Source organism: Rattus rattus, chromosome 14 (assembly GCF_011064425.1).
Source record: "Rattus rattus isolate New Zealand chromosome 14, Rrattus_CSIRO_v1, whole genome shotgun sequence".
Lineage (NCBI taxonomy): Eukaryota > Metazoa > Chordata > Mammalia > Rodentia > Muridae > Rattus > Rattus rattus.
This window is the reverse complement of record NC_046167.1, coordinates 38,007,780-38,027,988: the sequence shown is the minus strand read 5'-3', so window position 1 is coordinate 38,027,988 and position 20,209 is coordinate 38,007,780. Positions and strand designations below refer to the sequence as shown.

Here is a 20,209-nt window from a genome sequence, read left to right as displayed (position 1 = left end):
GGTCAATAAAATGCAGCTATTTCTTAAATAATGTTTAAATGGCCAATAAATAGTTGAAAATGTGATCAAAATCTTCAGTCAACAGAGAAGCAGAAATGAAAATCGCATCCCTTCCTAGTGAGAATGGTTTCTATTAACAGAATCAACAAATTTAAAAAATGATGGCAGGGGTAATTGTAAGGAGCCATTATGGAACAGTATAGCCATTTCAAAGGTCAGCATAAGAAAGAGTTCATCAAAAAAATAAAGTAGAATTTCAATATTATCCAACCATTCTACTTCTGTATTAGTACTCCCAAAGATTCAAAATCAGCTTATTATGGAGATATCTGCACATTTGAGGCATTGCAAGACTAGGCAATATCATAAATATGGGATCAATTTTGATGAATGGATAAAGAAATTTTTGATGTACATACACATCAATCAAAAACTTCCATAAGTTATATGTTTCATAAGAAAGAGAAGTGATTGGAGATAATCATTTTAAGTGGAATAAGTCACTCTCACAAAGACTAATCTAGCATGTTCCATTTTCCTCATTGGTAGAAGTGATGAGGAAAAAAATGGCCTGAAACTAAATATGAGAATAGTGAAAATGGAGAAGAGAAATTGAGGTTAGGGGAGGGGTAGAAAGAAAGAATAACAGAAGCCAGGGGCAATGGCTCAAAATTATAATCCTATCAGCCAGGAAGTAGAGGTAGGAGCATGAGGAGTTCAAAGCCATCCTCAACTTTGTAAGTGTGACAGTGAAATCCCTTTGAACAATTAATATACCACAAAGGCAATATAGCATTTCAGAATTGAATTATAATCATTGGCTGTATGTCTATTATTAGCCAACAATTATCCACTAGAAATATTTAGAAAAATCTAACTTCCACTTAAGATAAGTTCAAAACTAAATTGAAAATGGCAGTTCTGAATATACAAGAAAGAATATGTTGAAGCATATTGTATTCCATTCCCTAGGTTTAAAAATTCCATAGATCCTCCTAGCCATCATGAATTGTGTATTTAAGAAATTTAGTGTGGGATATTAAAATTGACAGTATTTTCAAATGAATGTTTCTAAGAGAAAAGTCAAGCAGGAGTTACTGGAGGCTCTATGGAGAAAAGTGGTATAATTACCCCAGAGTAAAAATTCCTAAGTAGGGAGGACACAACTTGGAGGTGAAAGAAAGGAATCAGAGTCAGTTGCTGCCAACAGTGAGGATTAGCAAGTGGCTGGGGTGAACGCTGAGAGGCTTAGCAGTGTTTGAAAGTCATCATATAGAAAGTTAAATGATTCCCTCAGAACATTGAAATAGATGGCCAAGAAGCATTTAGTCCAAAAGTGGAGCATCAGATGGAGTGCTTCTATTCTCAGTGATATGGCCTTGAATGCATTCAGTTCTGAAGGATCAAGTGTCCTCATCCAAGATGATGAGATCCACATTGCAGGACTTAGTGAGGTTTAAATAAAATGATGTTTCTAGAATAGACATCCAATACAGTAAGTGCTCAGAAATGATTTCTCTAACTAGTGATATGAAACTTGAGGCACAGAGCATTTTAATATTTTTACATTTATTTATTTAGTGTGTGTGTGTGTCTGTGTGTGTGTGTGTGTGTGTGTGTGTTTTCATGTAGCGCTCAGAGGACAACTTTTGCAGATCAGTCTGTGGATCCGAAGGGCTAAACTCAGATCAACAGGCTTGGTAACAAGATCCTTCACTTCCTAAGCCATCTTGCCAGTCTGATTTACATTTTAATAAAGCACAAAAACATCTTAGACTTGGTGCTTCAGTAGCTTTCCTTCTGACCTTGCTTTATTACACATACGCACATGCACACATACCCCCATACATACATATTCATCATTCATCCAGGCCTTGGGATGGCTAGTGAAGACAACTTAGATCCTAGTTCAAAGCAAGGGCTGAATAAATAAATATGCAAATAAGGTGTAAATGAAGCATCATAAAACTCAAGTTTTAATGTGATTGTGTAAAACTTTGTATTGCTTTGCAAGTTTGAAAATGACAACTTTCATAGTTGAGAATATTCAGACAAATTTGTTTTCTGATGAAAGTAATACCATACTTCAAGGTTTGGTTGCCTTCTTTTTTTTATTGGATTTTTTAAATTTACATTTCAAATGTTGTCACTTTTCTCAGTTTCTCAGTCTATAAACCCCTCCCCCGCTTCTATGAGGGGGTTCTCCCACCCACCCACCCAATCGTTCCTGTCTCCCCGCCTTGACATTCCTCTGTCCTGAGTGGTCCAGCCTTGGCAGGACCAAGGGCTTCTCCTCCCATTGGTGCCCAACAAGGTCATCCTCTGCTATATATGAGGCTGGAGCCATGGGTCTGTCCATGTGTATTCTTTGGATGGTGGTTTAGTCCCTGTGAGTTCTGGTTGGTTGGTATTGTTGTTCTTATGGGGATGCAAGCTCCTTCAGCTCCTTCAAGACTTTCTTTAACTCCTCCAATAGTAACCTTTTTTTTTACATTGAGTAATTTTCTAGAAATTATCAATTGTAATACTATTATATTTGAGTAATTTGCAGAGATTTCCAATAAGAAAACAAATAAGTATAACATTATCTTAAGAAAAACAAGCATTGGTCTGTGCCTGGAACTGAACTGAATCTGTCACACAGCTCCCTGCACCCAAATCCCATGGAGGAGAGAGCTGGACCTTCAGAAGTGCAGATATCCTGAGAACTCAGAGAGGACTACTCTTTGCCCACATTCCTGACCCAAGAGGAAATCACCTAGTTTGATCTGTGCCCCCTGGGCACAAGGACCTAGGAGCAGTCAGGGGCAGGATCCTTCTGGTTCCTGCCTGCACCAAGAGCTGGAAGCCAGTCACCAGGAGCACCTACACACCTGAGAGCAGAGCTCTCTGGTCCCAGAACCAGTTGAAAGAAAACAGAAAAACAGGTCTACAGGAGTGCTGACAGACAGGCCTACAGGAGGGTCAAGCCACTGTCATAGACAGTAAGGCAAGCTAGCACCAGAGACAACCTGATGACGAGAGGCAGGCGCAGGAACCTAAGCAACAGATACCAAGACTACTTGGCAGCATCGGAGCTCAATTTTCCCACCAAAGCAAATACTGGATATCCAAACACACCAGAAAAGCAAGATTTGGATTTAAAATCATGTTTTATGATGATGATGGAGGACTTTAAGGAGCACATAAATAACTCCCTTAAAGAAATACAGGACAACACAAGTAAACAAGAAGCACTTAAAGTGAAAACACAAAAATCCCTTAAAGAATTACAGGAAAACACAACCAAACAGGTAAAGGAATTGAACAAAACCATCCAGAATTTAAAAATGGAAATAGAAACAATAAAGAAAGCACAAAGGGAGACAACCCTAGAGATAGAAAATGTAGAGAAGAGATCAGGAGTCATAGATGCAAGCATCACCAACAGAACACAAGAGTTAGAAGAGAGAATGTCAGGGGCAGAAGATACCATAGTAAACATCAACACAACCACCAAAGATAATGAAAACTGCAAAAAAAATCCTAGCCCAAAACATCTAGGAAATCCAGGACACAATGAGAAGATCAAACCTAAGGATAATAGGTATAGAAATGAGTGAAGACTCCCAACTTAAAGGGCCAGTAAATATCTTCAATAAATTACAGACGAAAACTTCCCTAACCTAAAGAAAGAGATTTCCATAAACATTCAAGAAGCCTACAGAACTCCAAATAGATTGGACCAGAAAAGAAATTCTTCCCATCACATAATCATAGTCAAAAGAACAAATGCACAATACAAAGATTACAAATACTGCATATTAAAAGCAGTAAGGGAAAAAGGTCAAGTAACATATAAAGGCAGATCTATAGGAATTACAGCAAACATCTCACCAGAGACTATGAAAGCCAGAAGATCCTTGGGAGATGTCACACAGACCCTAAGAGAACACAAATGCTAGCCCAGGTTACTATATCCAGCAAAACTCTCAATTAACACAAATAGAGAAATAAAAATATTCCATGACAAAACCACAATATCTTTACACAATATCTTTTTATAAATCCAGGCCTACAAAGGATAGTAGATGGAAAACTCCAACAGAAGGATGGAAACTATATCCTAGAAAAAGCACGAAAGTAAACTCCTTGTAATGAAATCAAACATAATTCCACCTCTAAATAAGAAAATAACAGGAAGCAACAATCACTATTCCTTAATATCTCTCAATATCAATGAACTCAATTCCCAAATAAAAATACATACACTAGCAGACTGGATACATAAAGAGGACCCAGAATTTTGCTACCTACAGGAAACACATCTCACAGACAAAGACAGACACTACCTCAGAGTGAAAGACTGAAAAACAACTTTCCAAGCAAATGATTGGAAGAAACAAGCTGGAGTAGCCATTCTAATATCAAATAAAATCGACTTTCAACCAAAAGTCATCAAAAAAGATAAGGAATGACACTTTATATTCAGCAAAAGAAAAATCCACCAAGATGAACTATCAATCCTAAATATCTGTGCTCCAAATACAAGGGCCCCTACATACATAAAAGAAACCTTACTAAAGCTCAAAGCACACATTGCACCTTACACAATAATAGTAGGAGATTTCAACACCTCACTCTCATCAATGGACAGATCATGAAAGCAGAAATTAAACAGAGACATAGAGAGACAAACAGAAGTTATGAACCAAATGGACTTAACAGATTTTTATAGAACATTCCATCCTAAAACAAAAGGATATACCCTCTTCTCACCACCTCATGGTACCTTCTCCAAAATTGACCATATAATCAGTCATAAAACAGGCCTCAACAGATATAGAACGATAGAAATAATCCCATGCATCCTATTGAAGAGATAAATTTCAAAAAGTCAGTCACAAACAAAGTCCTGACATGCCTGAGAGAATTTGAGATAGGGCTCACCAGCCCCGGCTATCAGCCCCCAAGGACACTGGCTATCTGGAGCCACTCCCTCCCCTTCCTTCACTCCCTAAAGATGAGTCATCCCCCTGCTGAGTGAAATAAGTCACCTACCCACATTGCTGAGATGCGAGATTACACGTATTCTTTGCTGATGTAACTCCGCACCAAAAGTAACTGTGCACCATTTGAATCAGCCAATTATGTATAACCGCGCGAAGTCCCCTGGCTTTCCCTATATAAACCCCTGCCTTTAGATGCTCGAGGTCGGCTCCTCTATCTCCTGCGTGAGATACGTGTCGGCCCGAGATCTCGTTAATAAAGCTACCTCCTGTTGTTACATCAAGATCGGCTACTCGTGTTTCCTGGGGCACACCATCCCGAGACTGGAGCGAGAGTCTCCCCAAATTTGGGGTTCTTTCTCTATCAGATCACCATTATCTAAGGCTGGTCTTCAATAACAACAATAAGGAAAGAACACCCACATATACATAGAAGTTGAACAATGCTTTATTCAATGATAACTTGATCAAGGAAGAAATAAAGGAAGAAATTAAAGACGTCTGAGAAATTAATGAAAATGAAGGTACAACATACCCAAACTTATGGGACACAGTGAAAGCTGTGAGGAAAACTCATAGCTTTGAGTGCCTGCAGAAAGAAACAGGAAAGAGCATATATCAGCAGCCTGACAGCACATCTAAGAGCTCTAGAACAAAAAGAAGCAAATATACCCAAGAGGAGTAGAAAGCAGGAAATAATCAAACTCAGGGCTATAATCAACCAAGTAGAAACAAATTGGACTATACAGAGAATGAATAAAACCAGGAGCTGGTTCTTTGAGAAAATCAGTTAACTAGATAAACCCTCAGCCAGCCTAACCAGAGGGTACAGAGAGTGTGTCCAAATTAACAAAATCAGAAATGAAAATGGAGACAAAGCTACAGAAAAGGAGGAAATTCAAAAAATCATCAGATCCTACTACAAAAGCCTATATTCAACAAAACTGGAAAATCTGGAGGGAATGGACAATTTTCTAAACAAGAACCAGGTACTGAAGTTAAATCAAGAACAGATAAACCATCTAAACAACCACATAACTCCTAAAGAAATAGAAGCAGTTATTAAAAATCTCCCAACTAAAAAGAGCCCAGGTCCAGATGGGTTCAATGCAGAATTCTATCAGACCTCATACCAATACTGTCCAAACTATTCCACAAAATAGAAACAGATAGAGCACTACCCAATTCCTTCTATGAAGCAACAATTACTCTTATACCTAAACCACACAAAGACCCAACAGAGAAAGAGAACTTCAGACCAATTTATTTTATGAATATCAACATAAAAATACTCAACAAAATTCTCTCAAAGGGAATCCAACAACACATTAAAACGATCATCGATCATGATCAAGTAGGCTTCATCCTAGTTATGCAAGGATGGTTCAATATTTGGAAATCTATCAACATAATAAATCTATCAACTATATAAACAAATTCAAAAGAAAAAAAAACACATGATCATTTCATTAGATGCTGAGAAAGCATTTGACAAAATTCAACAGCTGTTCATGATAAAAGTCCTAGAAAGACCAGGAAATCGAGGCCCATACCTAAACATAGTAAAAGCAATATACAGTAAACCAGTAGCTATCATTAAACTAAATGGAGAGAAACTTGAAGCAATCCCACTATTTATTCAATCTCCCTACTTATTCAATATAGTACTTGAAGTCCTAGCCAGAGCAATCAGACAACAAAAGGAGGTCAAAGGGATACACAATGGAAAGGAAGAAGTCAAAATATCACTATTTGTAGATGATACGATAGTATAATTAAGTGATCCTAAAAGTTCCACCAGAGAACTACTAGGCGATAAACAACTTCAGCAAACTGACTGGGTATAAAATTTACTCAAACAAATCAGTAGCCTTCCTCTTCTCAAAGGATAAACAGGCTGAAAAAGAAATTAGGGAAATGACACCATCCCCAATAGTCCCAAATAACATAAAATACCTGTGTGGGACTCTAACCAAGTAAATGAAAGATGTGTATGACAAGAACTTCAAGTCTCTGAAGAAAGAAATTGAAGATCTCAGAAGATGGAAAGACCTCCCATGCTCATGGATTGACAGGACTAATATAGGAAAAATGGCCATTTTGCCAAAAACAATCAATAGATTCAATGCAATCCCCATTAAAATTCCAACTCAATTCTTCATGGAGATAGAAAGAGAAACTTGCAAATTCATTTGGTATAACAAAAACAAAACAAAACAAAAAAACCCAAAAAATAAAAAAACAAAAAACAGGATATGGAAAACTATCCTTATCAGTAAAAGACCTTCTGGGGGAATCACTATCCCTGACCTCAAACAGTATTACAGAGCAATAGTGATAAAAAAAAAACTGTATGGTATTGGTACAGGGACAGGCAGGTAGATCAGTGGAATAGAAATGAAGACCCAGAAATGAACCCACAAACCTGTGGTCACTTGATCTTTGACAAAGGAGCTAAAACCATCCAATGGAAAAAAGAGCATTTTCAACAAATAGTGCTGGTTCAACTGGAGGTCAGCATGTAGAAGAATGCAGATCGATCCATTCTTATCACCCTGTACAAAGCTTAAGTCCAAGTGGATCAAGGACCTCCACATCAAACCAGATACACTCAAACTAATAGAAGAAAAAATGGTGAAGAGTCTCAATCACATGTGCACTGGGGAAAATTTCATGAACAAAACACCAATAGCTTATGCTCTAAGTTCAAGAATTGACAAATGGGACCTCATAAAACTGCAAATCTTCTGTAAGCAAAGGACACTCTCATAAGGACAAAATGGCAACCACCAGATTGGGAAAAGATCTTTACCAATCCTACATCTGATAGAGGGCTAATATCTAAAATATACAAAGAACTCAAGAAGTTAGACCCCAGAGAGCCAAATAACCCTAATAAAAAATGAGGTACAGAGCTAAACAAAGAATTATCAGCAGAGGAATATAGAATGATTGAGAAGTACCTAAAGAAATGTTCAACAGCCTCAGTCATCAGGGAAATGCAAATCAAAACAACCCTGAGATTCCACCTTAGTCAGAATGGCTAAATTCAAAAAACTCAGGTGACACCAGATGCAGGTGAGGATGTGGAGGAAGAGGAACACTCCTCCATTGTTGGTGGGATTGTAAAATGGTACAACCACTCTGGAAATCAGTCTGGATGTTCCTCAGAAAATTGGACATTGAACTACTTGAGGACCCAGTTATACCACTCCTGGGCATATACCCAAATGATGCTCCAACATACAACAAAGACACAGGACCCCCTTTGGGGGAATAAGAGAAAGGACTGAAAGTACTAAACCCAATAAGAACAACAATGCCAACCAACCAGAACTTCCAGGGACTAAACCACTACCCAAAGACTATACATGGACAGACCCAGGGCTCCAACTGCATATATAGCAGAGGTTGGCCTTGTTGTGCGCTAATGGAAGGAGAAGCCCCTGGTCCCGCCAAGGTTGCACCCCCAGTGTAAGGGAATGTTGGAGGGTTGGAAGGAGAGGTAGATATGGAAAGGAACACTCTCATAGAAGTATGGGAGTGGGAGTGCATAGGGGTCTTATAGACAGGAAACCTGGAAAGGGGATAACGTTTGAAATGTAAATAATGAAATATCCAAGAAAAAAAAAAGAATAACAAGCCTAATATCTTACATGCTCGATTTATTAGTACTTTTCAATAACTCACATTCTCAGACTCTGAGTTTGCAACCCCACTTAGTATAGGGGTTATGTATACTTATGTAAGAGCAGACGTGTTCCTATGCAGAAGAGCAAGCCATGGGTGTGTTCATGGTTCTTTTCTTCAACACATACTCAAGGGCACTGTTAGAAAGTACACAGGGCACAGCTCTTGAAGCTGGTGAGTCCCCTTAGTGATTTTACCACTGTTCTTTTTGCATTTTATTAGCTAGTGGGTGAGGGCTTTGTTCATATTGAACATGTAACATGCCACTGCAAATGTTACAGAAACTTCTTAGTCTATGGAATTCTCACAGCAAGCAAGGCAGATGGAGCCCCTGGCTCCATTTGGCACATATGAATTATTTGTCTGTATTGAATAAGAATGTGTGATACACATTTCTGTGGAAATTTATACTCAGCTCAGCTATAAAATTTTCATTCTTTGTGTTCTAGAATGATCTGTCTGGATTGTAGACTCTTAGTAGTGAACAGGAAGAAAATCCACAGGGAATCTGGCAGTAACTATCATTCATACATTTACTTTTAAAGTACATCTATGCATTTTAATGACCAAGAGAAGTCACGTGGGACACAGAATTGGAGGTTTCAAAGTGAGTTGGGATTTGAGTTCAAGACTGAAGACTGCAGACCCTGTTCATTCAATTGCTTCACACTATCCTGGAGGAATGGGGAGACTGGTGTGGGTCAAGCCAGCTTTGGATTTATGCCTGGTGGGTATTAGGATCTGCATATGAAATGAACATCTACAATACTGAGTGATCACACAGATTGCCACAGTGAACAGAACTAGAGGGCTGCGGATACATTAGCTACAAAGCCATGCTACGGTCCATGTTATTGTGACTCAAGCACACATTAGGGTCGCCACAGATACTGAGTAATGTGTGGTTTTTAAATGAGATGAGACTTGAGTTTTATACCATGAAGAAATAACAAGGGTTGAAAATGCATATGTTTGCCTTGATTTTAATATTATATATTGTATGATTTTTTTAAAAAATCACATACTACTGGATATTTACACATTTGGGTTGCATATATCAGTTAAAGAATAAATGTAAATGAAAAATATTGTTGAGAAAAATTTTGTAAACTCCTTAAAATTTATGAAAATCAGGGATTAATATGCATGGGATTTCATGTATTTCTTCTAAAAATTATTTTAGCATTTCCTTAATTTCTAGTGATAGTTCTGCTAGTTTTCTGTAGAATTAGAAATATATGTAATGATTGAACGTGAGCTGTATTTACTTAGAATGCCATATTAATTCTCACTCTTCAGGGATTTAAGGGTCTGCTGTTCATATTATAGACAAGAAGAACGTGAGAGAGTGGGCAGACACAGGAAATACGTAAGAAGAGAACCCAGGAAAACTGAATCTTGATGAACTTGAGAGTCGACACATATACATACTTGATTTCCATTTTTCCCAATTATACAATTATACTGCAACATCCATGGTAAACAGATGTTTTGTCTTTGCCATCTGAGTCAAACTTATGTGGTTACTACTCTCATGGCTGCTTATTACCTGGCAGTGTAGACATAAGGAGGCCAGGGTTAGAGGAGACTTGAGTTGCCTCACCAGACCCACAAAGCTTTGGGTCATGATTCTATCCTAAGTGCCACCACAGTTTCATGCACGTCAGACCTTGGTCTAGCTGTGGTTGACTTTCTAACAGGTAAACCACAGTTAACGAAGTCCTGTCACTTTTCAAATCCCACATTATAGGAAAGTTCAGAGGAGTTGGGTCAGGGCTGGAGAGATGTCTCAGTGCTTAGAAGTCCTTACTGATCATGACGGGCGATGGATATATATATATTATATATATAATATATTATTATATATATATATACACACACTAGTGCCCAGTCAAGCTGCTTATACCTATCTGTAACTCTATCTCCTATCTCTAGGGACTTAGAAATCCTCTCTGGCCTCCACAGGACACACACACACACACATGCATACATACACACACACACACACACACACACACACACACACACACCATACATACAAACATACACACATACACACATAAATAAAAACAAAATGAATATTTTAAAAAGCAGAGTCGAATCTTCTCATGTTAGTTTTTCACTAGAGGAGACAAAACTTGTATGAGCTAAAAAAACAAACAAACAAACAAACAAAAAACCGCAAAAACATGTTGTCCTCTTCACAACACATCAACATTATTGCCGTAGAGAGCATGGGAACCAAGGGTTTGAGAAAAATGTTTGGACACTGGAGTTAGACTAGAACTGGAATCAGTTGATTTGACGGATGTGGAGACATCTGCAGCAAAGCATTTGCCTAGAGCACAGTTGCATATGTCTGGTGGCTGCTGTTCTCATTCTCTGGCAACACGACATCGGTTCACAGGTGTTGGACACAGTCAACATCTCTGTAACAAGCCACATGTCAGGCTAGGCCCATGGCCCTAGGTACCAGGATTATATGGCTTCACAGTGTACAGTAGGAAATGTAAACCTTTTATCAGGGTCCTTCCAAACCTGGCAAAGACTTATGTAAATATACAACAGACTCATGAAGAAGCTGTTCTCTGTGCCCTTCACACTCTACTTAGGCCACAGTCGCTCTTTCAGGTGTTAAGACTTCAGAACCAAGAGCAAGTTTCAGGAGAGAAGATGGATAAGTAGCCATGGGAGACTAGTGTGGAGATGAGAAGAGAGGAATTCATCTGTCGTCTATTCCCATCTCCCTTTCATCTGTGTGGCAGAGTCAGACATGGGTTATGTCGGCCAGCCACATTAGGAGTCTAATGGCATAGGGAAACCAAGGATATTTGTTCCATCGTCCCTTTGAATTAACTGTAGTCTTGCTAAAAGAAGTTTATCTTAGGAGTGACCATAAGAAAAGCAGGGAAAGGGAGTGGATGGAGATGGGAACCGTGTTGTAGTTACCTCTCTAGGTCACTGGCTTGGGACAAGTCACTTGTATTTCTGGGCTCCAGCTTCCTCCTTTGAATTGATATCTCTGAGCAAACGGAGTCCTCAGGACCCACCCCACCCCAACACCTGTGGACCCATGCATGAGAACACTGAGGGCTCTCAGTGGTTTCAGGACTGAGGGCACCCAAGGGGACAGGACGGTTTTCTTACAGGTTCCTCCAGATGCTGAGGCACTGTGAGATCCCAGCAGGCACAGTAGTATGTGGCTTCATCTGATGTGACAACATTGTTAATTATCAGGTAAAAGGTACCGTCATCCTTCTCATCGATTTCCAAGCGGGAGTGGGGTTTGTCTTGTTTGTATGTTTTGGCTGAGCCATAGAAGATTCGTTTCAAGGGCTCCCCTTCTTTCAGTTTGTACCAGTGCACAATGGTGTTCTGAAGGGGGACCCCAGAGAGCTTACAACTTATGTGCACTGTCTTGTTTGGTCTTCGAGTAAAGGACAGTTGATCCTGAGATATCCAGGAGTCTCCATCTGAAAAGCATGGACGAGAAATCAGAGATTTTCAAATCACTTTTTTTCCAGTTGGCTCAGTACACAAAAGCAATGAGAGGGAACGGGAAGCAAAATTAACTTACAAACACAAGCCAAAGACATAAGAAAAACCCAGGGGGCTGGCATTTCCAGTGGCTTTGGGGTGAGCAGCAGAGACAATGAACTGGATGTGAGCTACAGCGGATTAATATGCAGCCCTAGCTCTGTGGCGAAGAGCCAGGGGAGGAGGGCAAGACTTATTTCTGAGCTGTCGAAGTTCCTGCTGATTGAGCTGTGCCTCGGGGTGGTTTTTATCATGTTTCTGGTGCAAAGGAACTGCCGGGTACCAGAAGACAACCTTCATCAAGACACCTGCTGCAGGAGCAGACACCTTTCCCACTGGGAGCTGTTCTCCCAAACCTCTACCCCTTTTCACTTAAGCATCATTCCAGTGAGCCCTCTCCTTGACATCTTTTTCACTCCATAAGTTTAAAACCATTTCCAGGTTTGTTTGGGTTTTTTTTGTAAATATTGTGGGCGATCTCATGACGTGGAAGAAAAGTATCACTACTCTATATAGTAGAGAGAGAGACTCTCCACTGTCTTTTAAGTATGCACAATTGATACTCTAGTAGTCTGTTTTGGCTTGATTACTTTATAATAACAAGAGGAGTAATTAAAGATGTTATAGTCTTCTGTTGTGAATGAAATTCTGTTGAGGAAAACAGCATCCTTTGAATCATTCATAATTAACCTATAAGAATTAAAGTTTTGCTTTAATGTTATTGGGAGAACAAGACATGATTTCCTGAGTTTGGGAATGTTTTTATGTGAGCTGAGAGCTCACTGAAGTGACGGTCTTACAATGACTGAGATTGGTCATTTATAATGCTGCAAACTACCAAAGGAGATTCAAGGAGTCCTTAGCGTCCTGAGCACTTAGTGTTACTGTGGCTCTGAGCTGAGAATCTCTGCTTACCCTCCTCTCCTCAGTGTGTTCCTGAAGAAAACGGAATCCAGATCTATCTCTTTCAAAAGGCTTTGGGCTTTCCGTCCTGTACTCACTTGCTCAGTTATGAAGTCCATCCGCTTTCCTGAGCACTGTATTTAGGCCCCCTTTCAAGGAAGTTCTCCATAGGTAGGGAGGCAAAGACCATCAGGAGCACTGGTGAGAGATGGCCCAGGGATGGGGAGAGAAGAGGTTATGAGCTCTTGGTGAGGGAGACACTGCATTGGAACCCTGGACTTCGGGTGAGCTCAAGCTCAGAGCACATACAGCATAAGAATGCTCAGTAATCTTGGTCATATCTCTCTGGGGAGTGGGTGGAGGGAGGTAATTGTGTGTACAGGTGGGATCAGCCTGAATGACTTGCTTCTGTTGAGGAAGAGTGGTCTAGTTATAGTGGGAGGTGTAAAGGGGAGTCTTGGGGAGCCTCCTGTGGAGGGTTTTTGTTTGTTAACAGTGCAGCATCTCGATAGAGTGTATCCCAACATGCACAGTAATATGTTCCCATGTCATCTTCTGTCACTTGGTGTATTCTGAGGACTGAAGGCAAGTCATTCTGCCAAGTCCTTGCCTCAAATCTTTCCTCACTAAAACCTTTCTCATAGACAGTATTTTCACTAGACGAACTACATAGCATTCTTTGGAGAGGCTGGCCTGGTTTCTGTCGGTACCAGTGTATATATGTATTGGGCTTCAGAGCACTTGTTTTTATTTGGCATTTGAGAAACGCTGTATTTCCTTTTCTCTTGATGACATATGACACCAGAGGTGATGTGAGAATGCTTCCTCCTAAGTCTGAAAGATAACAAAAGCTAAAGCTTTGGAAAACTTTCAAAATTGTAAATTTTGAATTTCATTAAAACAGCACACACTTGGTGTACAATTCAAATCACTGGGTTTTGTGGGTTCCCCTCTCCCCTCCATGTGCATTTAGGGATTCAGCATCATAGTATAATTTGTTGGCTCAAATTGAACAGCTGTGTGATCATCCTCCCTGTGAATGTGGTGTGACCTAACTGTCCCTGTGTTTCTGTTGCCTCTATTTCCTTGAGTGAAGGACATATACTCACAAATCCTGAGGAAGGCCAGAGTGAAGATTTGCAGAAGCCACATTCTGTCTCCCTTGTCCATAAGAGGCACTGAATGTAAATTTACCCAGGACCAGAATAAATTAAAGACTAGAACAGGAAGAGGAAGTGGGAGTCTACAGAACGAAGAGCAGGGCATGGTGTTTCACCAATAGCTTCCTGTGGAAAGTGGTTTACCTAACTTGGTTATCAACAGATGTCTTCATTGTCCCTGTGAAAGCTGTTTATGAATTGTTGATTTAGATAAGCAGGTTCTTGTCCTGTTAGCATGTCTCCATTGTATGTGTCAGTGAAGTACGGAAATACTCCACATGCAGAGTATGTGCCCTTCTCAAGCCCAGTGAATCATGATTTCAGCTTCAGGTTGACGTGTTTAACTTGCACTTATGAGAGAGAGGGTTTTTTGTTCCTTTCTAGTCAGAAATGATTGTCTTGTGGAAAGATTAACATTCTTTATCAGGTTACTCCTAAAATACAAACAGACTCAATGATGCATGAGAGGAAGACAAACTGACAAGAGGGAAAAAGAGAAAGGAAGAAGGAGAGAAAGAGTCATAAATAGTAAAAAGAGGGGTGAGGTGGAGAAGAGATGGGAGGAGAGAAGAGGAGGAAAAGAAGAGAGGAGGGGAGAGGTGAGAGGAGGAAAGGAGGAGAGGAGAGGAGAGGGAGGAGGGAGGGAGGGAGGGGAGGGAGGGTGAGAGGAAGAGGAGAGAGGGACTGAAAATATTTTCTCCAGCATGCATCATGGGAGCTACTCATTGCTCATTATTGCCCTGGTATATTATCTGGTATTTCTGAGCACGGGTCTGAGACGTGGGGAGAACTTTGTTAGTTATGATCAGCGTTGTCTTCTAGGTAATCTAGATAAAGGAAATGCCTTTCTAATTCTACTTTTGAATGCTACCATTAAATGGGCACATTAGTGTGGCACTCTCAGGCCTATTCCTCCTTATTACAAATGTGTATATGTCTGATAGTGGTCATTTTAAAGCACAAAAGGAGAAGATAAGACACTCACCTTTGCACCATGGGCGGTGGTTCTGAGTAACATAGTAACATGAGCCCAGAGGCCAGACCTGGATAGAGATGTCATCATGTAAGATTGCTTAATCCCAATACTCCTTGGGAAAATATCGAACCTGAACGATGGACATGAACCATCTGTGATACAATCTCTTTCTCGAAATGTTACAAATCTCCTTGTCAGGGAGTGCAGTTGTGGGTGCAGAGTCTGATTGGGGTGTGAGGAGTTGGTTGCAATGGCAATGATGTTGGTTCCACTCCCCTCCAATTGATTTCTGCCATTTCCCATTAGCACTGTGAAGCTATTGATAAGAGGACAGCATTTTGTGCCCAAAGCAAAAACTAATCTTCTTATGGATTAATTGTGAATATAAATCTCAAGTTAGTGAAGGAAACTTGTTTTCTAGGAAATAAGGTAGCTCCTGAAAATTTGCACTGATTTTCTAATTAATCTTACAAAGAAAGTAAAAAATACATATATGTGGGTAGCACACTACACTGTACATGCATTGGTCAGAAAGTTTCTGTGCATTGAGCTACAGAGAAAACAGGTAACAATCTACTATTTCTATCAAGAAGTCAAAGGAGACACCAGATTAGCTGTTACATGCAAATGGGACCAGCTTCTAGTTGTCCTGAGCTGTGGCCTGGTTCATTCCTTGAACAGCCTGGCACTTAGACTTCTGTGACTCAGGTTTAAGTATCCCAGATGTCCTTGGGAAATGAGATTCAGACTCAGTAACACTAGACTAAGACTTGATGGTTTTTTTTTTTGTTCTTGTTTTTTGCATGCCCAATGAGGTTCTGGAAATCACATGATGATGATGACAAGGACTCAGATTATGAATCAAAATAATAACAATAACATTTTCTGGTATGTACTATCACCAATGTGATCAGCTCCAGTGGGTGAGTATTAGTCAAATGCAAGGCCTACATACATGTAAAAATATTGTCTACTATTTAATATGGTCCTTGCCACAGTTCCTTCAAGTTAGTTTTATGATATGTATTTGAAGTTTAGAGAGTGGGTCAAAGACAGGTGAGGCAATTTACCCAAAGTTAAACAACTAATGTGGGAAGGTTGGAATTATAACAGAGAGCCATTAAGAAAATAGTGGCACACAGAGAAATAAATTAAATTAGCTGTCATAAGTGCCATTCATCAGTTAGCAACCACTGGGAGCAACACACACATCTATTGTATGTATTTACTTCTGACAGGCTTGATGCATTCCAAGTTTTGGGATCATAGGTACAGAAGCCATCATGCCAGGTTTATTGTAATACCATGGAGGGAATCCAGGGCCTTGTACTGGGCAAGCATTCTACCAACTGAGCTACATACAGACTTAGCTGTAACACATATATTCTTTTAAAGTGCCAAGTAATAACTGCCTTAGGCTGTGTGAGCGTCAGTTACAACTACTCACCTTGGCTGCTCACTGTAACTTCATCCTTAGGTGGATACAGGTAACTGGAAGCTATATCTGGACCAACCTTTATTTACAGAACAGGTTTATGGGCCCAGACACAGTCTGTGACTCTTCTGCTGTTCAGGGACTGTCACCATTATAGTGTTCATGCCACTTTATCCTCTTTTGGTTTTGTGCATAGAACTATAGAGTGCTGAAATGGATGAGTGTGAAAACATAGGTAGAAAAATATACTCAAAGTGTATCATGCATATGATTATATTATATGAATAATTTCAGCACTAAATACATCAGCATGTTAGATCTATTACATGTAAATTTGCAGTTTATCACGGAAGTTTTCCCTCAGCAGCTGTAAAATCTGTGGCAGCATGAGGAATGTTGTAAATCACATATTTTTCCACAATTATTTTCTAAACTTTCTATTTATTCACTTTTGTCAATAAATATGTTCATTTATCTCAAAGCTTATAATATAAATCACCTCTGTAGCCAACACAGTCCTAGTATCTTGTAGTAGGCTTTCTAATCCAAGGCATGAGACTCCAATGCTACCTCTCCTATGAACCTTTGGAGGTCTCCAGACAAAGGCTAGGGAACTGCCAAGGTCACAAGGTTGAGACTTTTACAAAGTTTTGGTTTCTTTTTCTTCTGTCTGTGGCAATATACACTTAGAGTGGGTGTTTTAAACTACTAGGGAGTTTATATTGGGGCTAGAATGAGAAGGGCGGCAGAAAGGGGGGGGCTACAGAGAAATAGGATCACATGAGTGCAGCCTGCACGTACACACACATGAGCATTGACGAATACAAGTGGTTTTCCCCCTGTTTTCCTTCCCTTGGCCTCTAAGGGCCATTCCTTCTACTACTACAAAGTACTGAATGTTTTCCATTTTGTTAACAATTCTCTAAAGACTGTTTAATAATCACATGTAATTTTGTCACTTTAGATCCACAGGTAAGGTACCCCCTTCTCTCTTCTGCATCACCTCACATCCATCAAGTTTGCATCCCAGGAGTCTATCAGAAAGTTCAGACTGTGGCACTTTGCACTGTTCTTTTGAGAATCGAGGGGAATAATCTACACCAAGCACTTAGCTCAAAGAGAAGAAGCTTAATCCAAGCCTTTTGTCCACTTCTTTCTAGACGGGTCCTTCTCCTTAGACTGTCTGTTTTTCCACAGCCTCTGCACACATTAGGTGAGATGCAATGTCCGCTGAGATTTGGGTGACCTCCTTGTACTCATTGTAGAGCAGCGTGTTCAGAAGCCACTATACACATAAGTACACTGTACAGTATAAGTACAGTGTGTGGCACTGGGGGCTAGGTCTGTCCCTGGGGAGATGCTTAGAGCACCTAAGTGTTCTCTCATTCAACTGTCAGTGACGTCTCTGTTTAATCATTTGACCTGATCCTTAGAAGAAATGGATCATGAGCACACTGTAGATATTTCAGAGACTGTAGGTAAGCTGCACAAATGATTAGTGTACTATGACATGCTATATTGTTAATTTCGTCGGTATAAAAATATTCTACAGGGAGAATTTTTCCTCACTAGAGTTTAGGAAGGTGGCCCCTAAATGTTTATGTTTTTACATTTAACGTTTTGTCCCAGCATCCATCTTTTAAATGTTCCCAATCGTCCAAATAGAAATGAGAAAATAAACACATAAAATAGTTGTCAATATTTTTTTTTTTTTGCTTTTCCAACTCATGAGTGATAGTTATTATCTCTGTTGGTGCAAAGAGCAGGTGCTATTTTTCTTTTCAAGTCACTGAAGTTCTTATGTGGGTTTTTCATTCTTTGATTTTACAGAACTCTCCAGTACTGACTTAAAGTGCTTTCCCAGAGCAGATCGTGTTGGTCCCAGCTTTGTCCTGGGTGGCACTTTGCTGCATCTCACATGCAGGATTCTGTTTTGCTGTCATATCAGGAAGGAGAGGATCGTCTCTTATAGCCATTTTTTCCTAGAAAGATCTTAGGATACTAATAATAGGCATCAAAAATTTTAATTTGCCAGACTTTCCAACCTCTGAAAGTTCCTGATGGTCATGAATAAAATTCATTATCTCTGAAATAGTTAAACCCCTTTTTTGACACATAACTCTCTTGTCTTCCTTATAAACTTAGGTATGGGTAACTTCTGTACAGTTAAGAAAGAACCCAATCGTGCAGTGAGGCTGCCATCCCGTGTTGAACTCGTCCCCGATGTTCTCATTCAGCAGGAAACAGTGCCAAGCCAGCCTTCGATGACAATAGAGTCCCTGAGGCTTCACTTGGCTAGAAGCCACATCGTTGCATGGAAAACGCTGTGAGTGTTGTAAGGAGTGATTCAGGCTGTCCCAGGCTCAGGTGGTATCCCCAGCTGAACAGCAGCTGGCTGCCCATGCTGAGAAGGATGTGGGCTGGAACACCAGCTGGGGGGATGGTTCTTGTGGAGGCTATTCTGGAAGCTCAAATGCCGTGCGTTAGCCGTAGGAACAGTAGTAGATAGCTTCGTCTTCTTCCTCCAAGGAATATATTGTCAATATCGATGTAGAAGCACTAGAATTTTTACTTGCCTTCATTTTTTTGTACTTCTTATTTAAGAAAGTCTCGGTAGGAGTTGCGAGGACATATAATAGAAACTCTAAACCTTGGTTTGGTTTCTGCCGGTACCAGTGTATGGCTACACTTTGAAAGCTTTCAACAAAAACCTTACAGGATATTTCAGCAGTCTCATCTCTGGCTCTGGATATTGATATTTCAGGTTGCTCCAACTTCCCATGTCCAACTGCAAGCAAAAGAGAAACACACCCATGAATTATTAGCAGGGGAAGAAACACCAGTCTGGTCTGACTTCCTTCTCTGCTGCACATGGACCGGACAGGGGCAACTCACAGGTCAAGAGGCATGAAAATATGACTACTTTCAGGAGTGGATTCCCATCTGCCAGGCTGGCTTTCCAGGGAAGATGTAAAGGAAAGAGGGCTTGTGAGCCAGGGTTCTTCATGGTCTGCTGTAGTTATGAGCAGTTCTGAGTTTCCTGGCCAACACAAGTTGGTCAGATCAGTGCGTAAGTTGTGGCTGTTCTTCTCGGGTGGGGCAGCATGAGTACAGTCTCCTCATCTTTTCCTCTTCCATTGCTCACTGCATAGAGGCTGTTCTGAGTATGCTATGAAAACACACTTACTATACTCTTTCCACGTCTAAACTTCCATGATTTGCTGTTCGTTTAGGTCTGAGGAAACAAACAAACAAACAAACAAACAACTGATCTTAATGACAAATTGGTCTTTGAAATGGTTTGCTGACATTACTTAACGTGCCATGAGCACTAGATACTTTGTATATATTTTTTAATCAGTTGGGTATTACTAAATAAATTGTTCTTGGGGGGGATCAACTCATTTATACATCTAGTCTCTTCAAGAGTGAATCAGATGACAGTTACTGGGGGATGTAGGATAGACCAGCTGTGGAAGTTAGATTTTTTTCTCTGAGTAATGGGACTTTCCACGAGCAA

The 20,209-nt window shown here is 40.0% G+C and overlaps 1 gene segment (V, D, J or C); it reads right to left on the bottom strand.

Annotated features, from left to right (window-relative positions):
• Positions 1-19,813, bottom strand: part of LOC116883921 — a 32,543-nt gene extending 12,730 nt beyond the window's left edge. Inside the window, 2 exon segments of the C gene segment in view lie at positions 19,178-19,477; positions 19,585-19,813. Of these exon segments, the coding sequence occupies positions 19,178-19,477; positions 19,585-19,696 (412 nt within the window).
• Positions 19,814-20,209: the final 396 nt, after the last annotated feature.